Source organism: Anthonomus grandis, chromosome 7, assembly GCF_022605725.1.
Source record: "Anthonomus grandis grandis chromosome 7, icAntGran1.3, whole genome shotgun sequence".
NCBI lineage: Eukaryota > Metazoa > Arthropoda > Insecta > Coleoptera > Curculionidae > Anthonomus > Anthonomus grandis.
This window is the reverse complement of record NC_065552.1, coordinates 22,453,417-22,468,645: the sequence shown is the minus strand read 5'-3', so window position 1 is coordinate 22,468,645 and position 15,229 is coordinate 22,453,417. Positions and strand designations below refer to the sequence as shown.

The following is a 15,229-nucleotide window of genomic DNA, read 5'->3' as shown; positions in this document are numbered from 1 at the left end:
CCAATTTGTGGCTCGGTCCCAATCCGTTTTGCATAATTCGACTTGTTTGGCAAAATAAATTTATTTTGTGCATAATTTAAATGGATACGAAATAACAGTCAACAGAGTTTTCGTTTATTTAATATTTTTTATTGGCGAAACATTTTGTATTTGCCTCGCGCCTTTCCCTTTTTTTCTGTGAAGGTTTCCCAAGACCTTAAGCGGACTGAGAGGGGTTTATTTAAAACGATCCTTGTGGGGTTGAAATCTTTAATTTGTTCCATAGTTTATATTATTTTTACTGGTCCTTTATAAAATTGATTTTCTGACTCGAAGACATCTTAAACCAGTACATAGCAAAAATATTTGCCCGAGACTAATACATAATCAATAAAAACCAAAATAAAAGTCCATTAAGTACATTGACCCTGTTTCCATCAAGGCGAACCAACCAGCCCCTATCGTCCTTTATTTTCAATTTAAGACATCCTAATCAGGTGATCAATCGATGGGGTAGTTTCTAGTCGGATATGGACCAAAATGTCGAACGACAGGTTCATCCCCAACCGGGAGGATTGATTGCTGCACTTAGTTCTTTCAATCGGAAGTTGTTATAAACGAGGACAAACAATTATTTAAGGGAAATGTCAAGTAGTAGTATAATAAGATTTTTTTGGCGGCTATATTTTTTTGTGCACCAGTGCATCGGAGCTTCCCGTGAATGTCTCTGATGTTCTGACAAAATCGATGACATCCTCGTTTAAAAAAACGGTAGTGACTCAGCCGGTGCATTTAATGAGAGTAAAGCAAGTCATACACCTCAACTTGAAGCCATTAAAGAATACAACTGATCCTATGATTTAAATTTATTTCTGAATACAAGAAGAAAAATGTTAATAAATAAAATAGTGGAAGAGGCAATTTCAGAAAGAGAATAGTGGACTTCACAAAAGCATTTAATTATATATTGTATATTAGCCCAATTACTAAAGATCTGAAGACCAATAACAGAATTTTTAATAAAATATAACTATCTTAGCTACTTGAAGCTCAACTATTCAATTTGGTGATGCAAGCAAGTTTAAATTGGAAGGGGATACTGAATGAAAAATAATAAAATTACAATATGTTCCTACGTTGAAGGTATGATTCGCATATTAGAAAATAATCTGCAATGATTACTATACAAATTCTAAAATATTACAGAAAATTAGAACATTGCCATATTAGTAACAAGAAATAATTACGCACAATATCCAGATCACCTAACAGATACAACTAACAGAAAATAACTAAAGCATAAGTTCAAGACCTCGTAGTTAATATCACCAGCACCAGAACATTCCAGAGAGTATAAACTAATAGAGCTGTCTGGGTACTTTTGCGATAATAAGGAAAGTAAATAAAAAAAAATAAAAAAAAATAATCAGATGAGTACAAAAAAAATAAGAACTACAAGATCAAAAATATAACAAACTGGTTCGTTCCGGATGGCTCAGTTTTTGCCAGAAATCTCAGTTGTTACTAATTTAAAAAAAAAATATTTAGTATACATTTTCATGGTCTACAAGATTATTTAAGGCATTTTTATTATAGCACTTGGAGTATTCCAGATATAATGAACATTATGTAATGACAAACTAGTCATATTAAATGTGCAAACTTATAGATAATTTAATGGTCTACAAGATTAAGGCCAGGCATTTTTATTGCAGCACTTGTAGTTTTCCACATACTAAGGAAATTGCATTGAAGGACAAGATGGTTTGTACTGAATAGTTCAGTTTTTAGCAAAAATCTCAAACTTCCTACCAATTTTCAGAAAAAAATTTTAGTGTACAAACTGATAGATAATTTGATGCACCACAGAATTTATTCCACAAAATTTTATTGTAGCACTTAAAATATTGCAGATATCATGGAAATTACGTAACCACAAGGTGCTGTGTACTGAATAGTTCGGTTAGTCTCACAAATTTCAAAAAACTTGTAGTATTCAAACTAATAAATGATTTCATATTCTACAATAGAAATTACGTTTTAATATCTCAGAATCTTTTATACTCTAGATTGAGATCATAATCTAACTATACAGCCTAGGAGTGAGCTTCGAGCGGCCTTCACGAAGTCCCTTTTAATTTTGCTTTAGAAATACCGCTAACTGATGTCCATTAGGGGACTTTCAATTTTTAAACATTACGAAAATACCATGGTACATTTGTAGTTCTAGTATATTGTTATATTCTAAATAGGCGGCAATTGGCTAAGAACTTTGATCCCTAGCTTTGGGCAAAGGTTATGAGGTTTATGAGGGTAATGCTTTGATTTAAGTTGCTCTTCACACTTATGCTTTGTTAGCAATTCGAAAATATGCTTCCTTCAGGTTAGTCCTCTTCATTGGGTAACTCCGGGGTATTTCGCTGAAGTACTCCACTGAATATCTTCTTTTGGAGAAAAAAAAACCCGTATTTTCCAGGTTATACTGAAAAAGAGATTTTTTTACTACCGTGTGACAAGTAGTAACTTCTCACACTCTCCAGGATTTAAATAAAATTTACCCGTTTAATGCACTGCAGCAAAATCCACTATTCAACTTGCATCGGTGTACGTTCTCCTTTATCCTATCCCCGATTCCCAGTTCAGACGATGCGATAAAAGATTGGTTGGCCCATTGTGCGAATTAGAAAGGTTACAGGGCGTAATTATCCCAGTGGTTGGTCAATTGAAAACGGGATCGGCGGATTTATTACCAGGCACATTATGCACCCCGTTCCATTTATTTTATTTTTTCTTTAAATATATTTTTGTAGGCACCAAATTTTATAGTTGTTTTCTAAAATTGTTACAGACAAGCGATGTTGGCGCAACGGCATACAGACGATAAAATTTCCCATCCGTTACCTGCGCGCATGTCTGCTGATAGTAGCACAGTCTCAAAGACAGACGATGGCGAGTTAGACGTGGTGGGGACAGCAGATAGTCCGCGGCCGAGTTTGAATCCTAGTACGCCCATAGCGTCTAGTCTCAATCATAGTGGTAAGTAGTTATTCTTTTATGGGTCGCTTTTCGGTAGTATTTTGAGCTAATTAGCTAGATCGTCATACTCTTCTAGGAATCCCGTAGGAAACCAGTTGGGTCATGATATAGAATTGTTAATAATCAGCAAATAAGGTCGAACTGCCTAATATTTTAATGTATATCAAGTCCACGATAATGCCAGACTTCTAAACACTATAATTGAGACAGTTTTATGGCAAATACTACAAAGTCGGTAAAAATAAATTCTAAAACAGTTTTACCACTAATCAAATCACTTTTTTAATTTACTTTTATTACTTTTTTAATTAAAACACTAATTTATTTTCGACACTGTTTCGCTAATAAGGTATATTAAATTCAAAATTAAAGTTTTTAAAAATTAATTATAAAAAGAAAACCAGTTATTGAGTTGTTCTACCAAATTTGCGTTATTGTACTTGGTTCTGTCCTTCTGTGGAATATGGCAAACACGTCATCAACATATCCTAACTAAACTCGTGGAAAGTGTTGTATTTTACTCCAAACGGTTTATGAAGAAATGGAAGAAAGGCAATTACCATGGCAGTACCCTTAAGCCATTCAAAATACGCATTTATTATATATATATATATATATATATTTATTAATTTAATTATTTCTCGGATTTAATCGAATCCATTACTTTCCAAAAGTTCTTGCTTGGAAAGAAAAAATATATCGAAGGAAACAAGAATTTCATGTCTACTTAAAATTAAATTATTGACTTTTGAATTAAACTGTTGATTTTTTTTGACTGAAAACTAAATAAGATAAAAAAAATAAGATAATTTTAATGGTGACTTTGAAAGGTTTTTTGAAAAGTTAGAGATACTATACGGGAGAATATTATTAGTCTCATTTTATTCCAGGCTTATGGATTTTTGCTAAGCAATATAATTTTGCAATTATTGGGTTCCACAGTTTTGTAACTAGACTTTATCAGAAGAGCAAACAATATTTTTGCAATGACTTTATGCTGTATTAAGCTGCGACATCATTTTTGATAAATTAGCATTCGAAATATTTTTATTTGGGCAATTTTCAATAAGATCAATTCTTAAATATTTGTACTATAATATATTTTGCTTTGTCTGAAATAGCAACCTTGTTTCTTTTAACAGCTTTTAAATAGAAAGAATATTTTTTTCTCAGTCGTTTAATAATATTGGAACTTGACGTGTTTTTTGATTTGTAAGTTTTCTTGAGATTGGCTTGCGAATTTTTTCTCTAGCAAATTGTTTTGAAGACTCTGGCAAGTGTTGAATTAACAATTCAACACCTACTATAATCTCCTTCAGGTTGTTTTTGCAGTGTGAAGCTGGTGCAAAATCAAGACCCTTATTAGGAACATCAAATAAATTCTCATGAAAAAAATAAGAAAACCTCAGATATTGAATACATTAGAATAAATATTGCCTGTTTTGGATTTAGCGTAAAATATACACAAGGGATATTTTGTCGATAAACATGCTTAGTATTCCATATTGTCAGTGATTACTTACCTTCAACACAAGTAAATAAAGTGATCTAATAAATTATTGTAATTAACAGAAACTGAATTGCATTCTTTAAAAGTACTATATTTATATAAATCACTAATATTAATTGATATTTATTTTCTATCTTCTTTAAATCGCCAAATTTCCACAACACAGAACGGCAACGCTGTAAATTTCGCCCGGAGAGAGTCTCGATAAAGATATTTGGCAACTGCGCTCATTGTTTATGTTTTGATGGAGTTACCTTTTGTATAGTATTAGTGTTAAACGGATATTTTAAGTGATTTCAGTGCATTTTAAGTGACATATATTGGCAAAAATTAAATTTGAACCCTTAAAGGCGAGTTAGGTGTCATCCTTTTAGGTTATAATATTATAAAAGACGACATATTCGTGTAGTATCTACTAAGTACTGGATACCAAAATTAATCTTTTCCAAAATAAAATATTAGTAAAAATGTGTAATTAAGTATTTTTTCGATTATTTAAACCAGTAAAAACCGCAAGAGTAATGTGTGTGAGGCTAGTGTCCGGTTGATGCCCAGCAACCAAAATCGAGAATGCAGCATATGTCGTTTACAAGCAACCTATGTAATCCTTATATTATAGTCCTTATTTTAATATTGTTTTTGACTATTTTATACCATGAATGTCTTTAACTTTGTTTAATATTGTTCGTTTTACTATGTTTTTCTAAATTTGTATGTTGGTATGAAAGAAACAAAGATTTGAACACCTTACATCTAACTTAACTTTTAAAAGTAAACACAATGGAACTGGATCACTTAAACAACATATTACAACAAACAATATATTACTTTTTCGTTTTTTTAACATTTTACTTCTTAATTAATTTTCACAAAAAAACCTTAGTTTGTAGAGGTTTATAACTACCATAAATCGGTTTAGTTATTTATTGTTAATATTTAGACAAAAAAAAAATCCTTGAGAATTATAGGAGATACGGCCATTATATACATTAAATAACAGCGGGCGCGGACTATAAATAAGTTCCTGTCAAACGACGTATGCTGCGTTCTAAATCCCTTGCTGGATATAGATCGGAAGCTCGGTTCACAAACATGCAAAAAAATATTTATATTTTGCAAATTTAAAAAAAATATTAACTTTTTTGTTACAAATATTTTCTTATTCTGAAAAAAAATGTTGATTAGTCTCTAGTCTCAAATAATATATTATTAATTAGCAACTAAAAGAAAATTTTAAAGAGCAACTTTTTTGCTCTTACCATATACAATACAATAAAAAAAAATTTTAGTGGATAACGAAAAATATACATATAATGTATAAAAAATTGGAAAATAAATTTGTGTCTGAGAAATGGTAAACTCAAAAACCTCGCCTATGGTTTGCAGCGAGGCTTATTCTGTGCATTCAATGTTCTAAGAAGAAAACTGATTTCCAATAATATTAATTGGTTTTTCTTTTTGTAAACTTCGAATTCACCAACCTTTTTAGTTTTTCATTTAGTGAAGAAAAGTTGCTAATATATTTGTGGTTAATAACCTGAAACATGTTTCTTTGAAAATCACTCCATGCTTGATACTCTTAATCAGTTTGTTTAAGCGCTCAAATCCCTTATAGACAATTGGATATTTTATTTAGTGTTAAACTTTGTTCAGCCATGCTTCATTAGATTTTTCGCTATATCAGTTACATCTTTAGTATACAAGGCCACTTGTAAGTAGTTTTAGTTTAGTCTTGATCTTCTCCCAAAGTAATATTGGTAGTGAAACACGTAGAGAGAATAAAATAAAGTATTTTGGTTAGTGGTAAAACGGTTTTGTGATTTGAGTGTCACTCCCAATTTTAATACACTCCAACCATAAGACCGTCAAAGACCTCCGTTAAGTCATGGAATGGGCATGACGGTTCCATCAGACCTATATGCACTACTGCCTTGGCGGCCCACTGTTTTGACAATTTCAAGTTATGGAATATTTTAAAATATGGCATTGCTTGTTAAAATAACCTCTTTTTTAGACTTGTAAAGATAATATTCTTTTTCCTTTGTTACAGTTACCGATGATGACTCCATTCGCAGACGCCTCCACGACGACAGCGGCTCAGAATCATCCTGTAGCGAATCGCCTGGCAGTACAGCCTTCCGGCCACGCCCCACCTCCCCCAAAGACTCAACAGCTGGTCCTTCAAGCTCAAGTGGTGAATACCCATCACCGAACATCTCAGTAGGTCCACCGATACATCCCCCACCCCATTTACTCCCTTACTTTTACCCTCCCGGTCTTTATCCTGGAGCGGCTGGTCCAAATCCTTTCGCGCCATCCTTGAACCTCTTTACTGGAGGACACTCTCCAGGAATGAACCCTGGTCTTCTGTTTAATGCTCAGCTAGCCCTCGCGGCCCAACACCCCGCCTTGTTTAGTCACTACCAGAACTTGGCGCACCCAAACCCTCACCATTTGTCACCTACCTCACCCCTTCACAATCATTTGAAAGGAGGTCATAGGTTTACTCCTTACACGCTTCCTACGAGTACCTCAGGTGGCGGAGTCGGTTCTTCGCCGCTCGGGAGCGCTTTTGAGACGGTTACTCCCGGTTCGCACACGCGCAGTTTAAGTAACTCACCAAACAGCACAAAGATACGTGGATCCTCACTATCACCTCCAATAAGGGCGAGCACGGTGTCCCCGAAACCGGAAACGGCCAGTTCGCCGAGTGACTTGAAAAATATCGAGAAAATGGTGAACGGTTTAGATGTGAAACATACTAGCGAACTAATCGGAGATGCCAGTGATAAATAATAGTAGATGAAAATGTAAACGGTTTTTTTTTCTGTATTAGTGAGTTGTGAGCAGGAAGTGTACGAATAGAGATTTGTTACGGTACTTTTTTTGTGAGTAGTTTCGAGAAAAAAGTTGAAATTTTCCCCGTTTGTTAAGGTTTTTTTTATTGAAAATAGTTTTGCTTGCACATTATAATTGTTTTGGTTAAATTTCATAAAAGTAAGACCAATGTACTTAAGTACATAAGAACGAGGTACCTTCATTTGTTTCTAAGATATAGGGTGAAAAGAATTATATTAGTACTTAAAGGTGATATTATATTTTTTAATATGAGTTATTAGAAAAAAAAACAATAATTAATTTAAAATACCCTAGTAGGTTATGAAAATAAAAAAAGATAATAAGTTCAAAAAATTTAGAATCTTGAGAATATAATGGCATTTTTATGTAATATATACTCGGTTTAAAACACAAAATGTCTTATTCCAATAGAAGTACAAAAAAAAGTAAATTATTCTTACAAACCTTATTTTGGATTCAATCAGTAAAAAAAATCTTCAGAAATATTGGCATTTTGGTGTAAGACTTTTAAAGAAAAATATCTTAATTTTATGTATCCTCTTACCTGAAAGTTCGAAAAATAACAGGATTAGTTCTGAAACAAAAGGCAGGATATGTCCGAGAATACTCTCTATAAATGTTGTTTACCATCCAAACTAATACGGTTAAATTTAAATTTTTAAATAGTTGAATTTTCTGTTAGTTTTTTGCACTATTTGTCACCCAGTATGTTAAAATTGTACTAAAAATGGCCAGAGGCCTCGCATCACTAATAAACTCCTGGTACTTCAGTTTAATGGGTAAAAAATGTGATAATTGAAGAAGTTGCTTGGTGGTTTGAGGCCTCTGGCTATGCCAAGGGGTATTTAGTATAAATTTTTTAAAAGAATAAATATTTCTATTATTTCTGAGTCTAGAGTGTTTCTACGAAGTCTATCACTTAGTTTTATATTGAAATTGTACTAACTGTCTAACTTACAAGACTAAGTTTGGGTTATATCTCCAAGAAAATGTCATTCTTCTTTCCATTAAGTCAAAATACGCAATTTTAGTAAATTTACTGTTTACTCGAACTTATACAGGACCTAAAATATGATATCCCTTTTAATACTGATTTTTTTACTCTATATAACAGAAACAAAAGCAAAGTTAGAGATAAGTTTTAATACACAATTTCCTTTTTTTTCAATGAGTACCCTATTAAATAAGATATCCGCGCACGTACACCAAAACACGGGATACAGTAGACAGGGTGTCCCATTTTTAGTAGTTTTGAGAGGTATCTCCGCTATTTTCAACGTTAGCGGGATGCGTTTTTCGTGACAGTGTGCTACTTTTTCATAAAACTAAAGATGTCGTTAATACATAATTTTTTTAGCCTTTTGAGTTTATAAAATACAGGGTATTTTGAAAAATGTTGCATTTTGAAACCCTCCTCGTATCACTATTATCTTTTAACTTAAGAAAACGAAAAACTATCAGTCAAATAGATTTTTTTTGTAGAATGCAGTGATGTAGTTAATTTTTGCTACATAATTACTATTTTTGAGTTATAAACCAAACTAATGCTTTTTTACATGAAATATCCTGTATATTTACAGATAATAAAATTTGGCCTTTTTTTACCGTTTCAAAAATATACAATAATATGCACTTTTTCTCATAAACACACAAATAATTGATCATTTTCTAAAATTAAATGCATAATTTAATAGTAAATGACAATAAATAAGATTATAGTTACATATTACTAACGAAGAATATAATACCTTTTTCTATAAAAGCATAACATTTTCAAAATACTTAAAGTGTTGCTTTTTTTTAACAGCAAGTTACTAAAAACAGTTTGGTAGCATAAAGTAACAATATAACTAACACAAAAAAATAACTTTGTTAAAATCGTTATCTGGAGATCGTGGAGGCCATCTAACAGGTTCGTTGGTAAGTACCCATCTTTGAGGAAAGTTATTATCAAGAAATGCCCTTAAGATCCTAAAGTTATGACTTAGGGCACCATCTTCTCAACTCGAAACAAGTGCGTAATGCGTGTTGTAGTTTGTCTAATATAATGGTTTCAATCACACATTTAAATTGGCGAAGCTATTATGAGTAAGTAAGCGAGAACTTGATTGGTATAGTTCTTGGACATAGGGTTTTTTTTTTGTTGAAAGTGTCAAAATCTCTTTAATATGATTACTGGGACTTACTGAAGTTTGGTGACGAAAGATCTTTAGAAAAAAATAAAATTCTTTCTCTAGTCAACTGAACTCCTCAGGAGATCAAGTTAAATGAAGAAATCTTTGTTAAAGTGACTTACAATCGAAAACTAATAGAGTCTAACGTCTCGCAAACATCACAGGCTCTATATTATCAGCCCCTGTCCTTGAAACTCTGTTCACCCTGGGCCTTGCAATTTATTTTATGAAGGACTAAGTATAGGTTCTATGTCCTTAATGAACTACAGACCATTTTAAAATCTGCTCGCAAGTCAGAAATGTCTTCTTCGTCTGAGCGTCAGTTTTTGGCAGACCAATTTGTTTCTCAATTGAAGAGCGGAAATTATAAAGGGCGTAAGTGTCAAAAAAAAGGTTTTGAGATAATAGAAAAAAACTAAATAAAAGTCAGAGAACTTTTTTAAGTAAAGCTTTATTAAGTATTATGCATTTAAACTGAAACGGACCTATTTCCTAACAAAAATTTGCAAACTAAACTTCTTACTACAAAATAAAAATGTTTAAACAAGTAAAATTAGGAAAAGGCCTAAGTGCCATAACTGATTTTGAGTATAGAAATATTCATAAAATACATTTTACTTCTGTTTTTGTTCTAAACCATTGTCTTCAATCTGAAGTAGCTGTTTATAAAAACGTTGGTGTTTTGGATTTTGAAGATAAGGAATCATGCTTCGAAGAGATACCTTTTTATTTTCCGACGCCTTGCTTTCTGATGGCAGCTTCATTATATTAGCCTGTCTGAGTCCAGCTAAAGTTTTCCCTTTCTTCAAAACTTTAACTTGCATCCCTTCTTCAAAATCAGAAAATGAAGTTTTTATCTTAATAAGTGTAGGATTCGTAGCTTCGATCGCTATTACTGTAGCTTTACTGATATTTAACTTAATAGTATTAATATACTCATCGGCCGCTTGTTTTAGGTCCCAAAAGCCGCGTGGAGTCATGTCAACAACATTAAAAGGTGAAGCGTACCTTGCTGATTTTACTATTGCTTGGAGGTCTGAGGGTACAAATGCTTTAGATACTTTCTTCCGTTTTTCTACTGAAGCAAAATCTCTATCGCAGGGCCTGAAACTATGGCCACTTACAAGAAATTTCTGTTCAATAGTGTGGAAAACACCATTGGCCACCAAAAAGATCAATGTAAACAATAAAATTCTATTCTTATTTTGGCCCTCGCAATTATCACACCATATTACCAAATGATCCTTAAGGGTCAATCCACGATTAACAATGTATAAAAGTCATGATGCAATTTCGTTGGCTCCACGAGAAGCTACTTCCTCGTGCCACATACACATGTAGGCCTCATTTGTATCCCCAATATGAACTTCTAAGTTGTAGCAGGACATCTGCGAAAGGTAAAACATGTCGCTGTGTGTCAATGATGGAACAAACATGACCTGCTGGAGATCCATGGATAAACAACACTTTGTGCTTTCGGGATCTTGAGACTCAATCGTATCTTGCTTTAATATCTCTCTTGCCCTTTCGATGATGGATTTCCAGCTGATCTTTTGCAGATTGACTTGACTTAATGTTGGCTTTAATTTGACACTCTAGTTTGTCACATGTGCTACACGTATCAACTCGTGGTCTGTGGAAACTTAGGTTGGGAAAATCCTTGATGAAAACAGATCTATAAAATTTGTATTCAGATGACGATCAGCTTCAGAAAATTTTGGAGCAGCATGTCTGGTACGTTTATATATACACCCATTTTCTTCTTTTCAATGAGGACCCGTACTTTTTTATCGTTGACACCGAATGTATTCTGAAATGTTTTCTTACATACCCGTTCAATTTTTCCTTGGCCATTAGGAAGGGAGTAATATATTGTTGCTTGACGTCTGCTATTTGGCTCATCCTCATACGAACCATGTTACCTTCTTTGAACATCACAAACACTTAAGCACATAAGCCCCATTAGAAAAGTGCTTTGTGTTTTCATATTTTGTGCATGGTACTTTTCAAAAAGAGAACGTCTTCTTTCGTGGGTAACACCTTTGCAGCTGAACTTACATTTGCATGTAATCTACAAAAAAATAAACAAAGTTATAACCTGAAAAGAAAACAGTAGCTATTTTCGCGGAGATCATCCCGAACCGGTGCTGAACACTAAGGCCTACCCTACACATACATTCACAAACCAACGTCAACACACATACCATTTTCAAAGTGTAATTCCTGCCTTAGCGTTGAGAACCGGTTCGGAATAAGCTCCGCGAAAATAGATAATAAGTTTGTATTCCATACCTGCTGTTCTGGATAGTTTTTTCAGTTTACTATCTTCTTTTTATAAGTTTTGTATGACTTTCTACTTGTTTTTAAACGACTCTGTTCACTTCTAAATGAACCACTGCCTTTACTTCTCCTTTTTCTTTGGGTTTTTTTTATTATAATGTATTTCAAATCAAGAAATTATCACACACAACGTACACGTGCAAATGTCTAGACATAACTAAGGTAATAAATATATGGGACTTAGGACCTTTCTAAGGAAAATGCTTGCGCACATAAAACTATCGACATTTACGAGGGACTCTTATAAAGGTAAAAATGTAATTTTGACACTTAGAACCTCTCATAGGACATAAAGCATGGCACATAGAACGTTTCTATGTAAAAAAAATGAATTTCGGAAAAAAGGCCCTTTCTAATTTTCACTCTTCAATTTTTTTACATAAAGACGAAGGTATTGCTTCTATACATCCCAGAGCCTCTTTTATTTCCCTCTTCTTCTTATTGTCTGTTTTAGAACACAAGTGAAGAGAGGATAGGTGCTCAACTAAATATGCTTTTAAACGAGCAAATATTTCTAAAAACGGCTGCCTTTTTTCGAGATATTTAACAAGCACAAAGCTATAATGGTAATAGTAATTTTCTCAAAATTTTCATTACTCTATTTAAAATATACCACTCTATCATATTTTTCGTAATTTTCATATGCTGCCATAACTCAAAAATAGTAAATAATTAATAAATATTATCTACACCTCTATATTCTACGAAAAAAATTATAAAAATACTATTTTAACTTTTCGATAAGTTGAAGAGAAACAGATATATGAGAAAAGTCCCAAACAGTGCAACATTTTCAAAAATGCACTGCATCTTAAGAACTAAAAGGACTATAAAAGTTTTGTTCACGGCATGTTTAGAATTCGAAAAAGCAGCACACTGTCACAAAACCCGCATCCCTTAAGCGTTAAAAACCACGAAGATACCCCGCAAAAACCCCCAACAATTTGTCCATAACAATTCTCGAGGCAAAGCTTTCAAAGTTTCTCTTAAAAATTTCAACTATTTTCTTTAAACTACAGATTCCGGGAATTGTATGCAATATTAGTACTAATATGGCTCACTAACTGAGAGTTTTTGTTTGCATGATCCGCATGTTAAGCGGTAACAATCAAACCATAAAAGTAAGGGATTTATTTACCAGTGAACATGTTGCTACCTTAAGGATGTAAAATTCTATGTAACTTTGCCGCCATTAATTCGTTTATTTGAACATAAAAAATTGATCGATCGGTTTCACTGAGGAAATTACATAAATCTAATTGTTTCAAAGCTTTAATAGAACATTTTTAGTGCAATAGTTTATTATTATAAATAAAATTTTAGTTCTTTAAAAAAATTATCCTTCAGTGAAACTTGTCTATAACCTCTAAGTGCTTTTCATAATTATGGAAGTTAAGCTTATTGCAAGAGTACAAACCTTTATAAAATAAAAATATATTTAAGGATAACCGTAAAATCATTTATTATTAGTAATGATACAATATGTAATTAATTTTTTTGGTGCTTTTACTACTTGTACAACGGCCTGTATAAGCATATATTAGGCTCTACATCACAATGTAGACCTGCAAGCGTATCATTGGCCAGAACCATATGTATAAAGTTACTAATACGTTTTAATCTAATGTATGTGGAATTTGAATTTAGTGAATGTTCCTTTTATTTAAACAACTTGTATATTTATTTAATTTAATACTTGTAACTGTGAACACCTAATGTATATATTTTTTATTTTATGTTTTTTTTTTATTAAAAGAGCTGATGTAATTATTGTACAGTAACTACAGACTAAATGTGTACAAAACTAAATTATTTCTGTTTTACCAAAGAGAAATTTTTGACATTTTCCGAGGATCATCTGTTTTGGGAAATTTCAAGGATTCTGTATGAGAATATGCTTCGTGTTAAACGCGAAAATTTGGAAAATAGAAATCGGAAACATTTTATTATTATTTGTATATATTTTTCACAATATTTGTTAAAAACAACACATGGATATCAGTAATTGGTTAACAAAACATATTTTTTCCTCCCTAATAAGGGTTCGATATTTGTTGCAATATAAGAACTTACACACTTTTTAACGACATTTATCTTTATCTGAAAGTTAATGTCCCTGTGACTTTGTTAATGTAAAACTTATTTAAAAATAAGTGTGCTGATAATTTGTAATTTATAAAAATGTATTTAAGTAGAAGCGAGGAGTAAAAAAAAATGTGAATTGTCGCTGTGTATATGTCATTTACTTTACGAAATAAATACAACTATTAATAAAAAAATGATGTGTTTTTATTTAGTCAGTTTTATTCCTTAATAATACTATTCGCAAAATAGATGCTCATACGAGTGTTCTATGCAAAACGCTTAGAAAAAATATACAAAAGTATGCCCTGTAAAAACCCTCGCATTTGAACTGGAAAGAGATATACAGTAGTGGGTCGTTTTTATACTTTTTCTTTAATTTTGACAGACCTGTGGTTTAAAAACTTAGCTATTGGGTAAAATAATCTCGTGCAAATTTAAAAAAAAAATCATCATCGTTTGCATCCCCCGCTACCCCCCCCCCCCCCCCAAAAATACAAAAAAAAATATAAAAAGAAAATAATTTGCCTGTGCTATAAAATAATGTAATATAGTTCTCTAATTACGCAAAAAAAAATATTAAATTGTAGACATATTTAGGCCCCCCGCCAGCTCTTAAACCTAAAAAAAATCAAGCATTTTTCAACTTTTCCACTTACGAGCAGCTCTTCGCCTATTTTGTATATAAACAGATACAAAACAACCCAGAACTCACCACGGGGAGGTGGCTCCCATCGAGTTCCATCCCTGCCCACCCATCCACCCAACCATATGAGCAATTTCTAATTTCCTACTTCATCGTCTGATTTGGTATTAAACTTTGGCATCTGGCTTATAATAAGAAAATCTCATCCATTTTTCACAAAGAGACCGACGTATACAACAGACGAAAAACAATGAAAAAACACCGAAAAACACAAAGTCACGGTCTCACAATATTTACTTAAAGCTACACGTGTTTCGCTCTATTCAGAGCATCATCAGGCATAAAACAATAATAATTAGTATTGAAAGAAAAAAAGAGGACATTAAAAAGACTAAAACCTTAAAAAGCCACTAACGTTGGCAAAACAGTAAATAAACATACATGTAAGGTTAGGATGACTATACAGTTATTTAGAACCAAAAAAAATAAAAAATTGTAAAATAGTATCCACACCTATTGGGAATCGAACCCGCGACAACAAGCTTACAAGCCAGAGACTATAACTTATGGGCTACCGGAACACTGAGGAGAAGTTCAAAACAT

At 32.5% G+C, this 15,229-nt stretch overlaps 1 protein-coding gene across 6 annotated transcripts in view; it reads left to right on the top strand.

Moving 5' to 3' along the window:
* The window catches only part of LOC126738409 (optomotor-blind protein), a 164,525-nt gene extending 150,884 nt beyond the window's left edge, over window positions 1–13,641 (top strand). For 4 of the 6 annotated variants that reach the window (XM_050443735.1, XM_050443732.1, XM_050443734.1 and 1 more), the window contains 2 exons: window positions 2,822–3,015; window positions 6,576–13,641. In XM_050443735.1, coding sequence (XP_050299692.1) covers window positions 2,822–3,015; window positions 6,576–7,321 — 940 coding nt within the window. In that variant the 3' untranslated portion in view covers window positions 7,322–13,641. The remainder of the gene's footprint in view (window positions 1–2,821; window positions 3,016–6,575) is intronic. The other 2 variants (XM_050443736.1, XM_050443733.1) reach the window with 1 other exon arrangement.
* The last annotated feature ends 1,588 nt before the right edge of the window (window positions 13,642–15,229 follow it).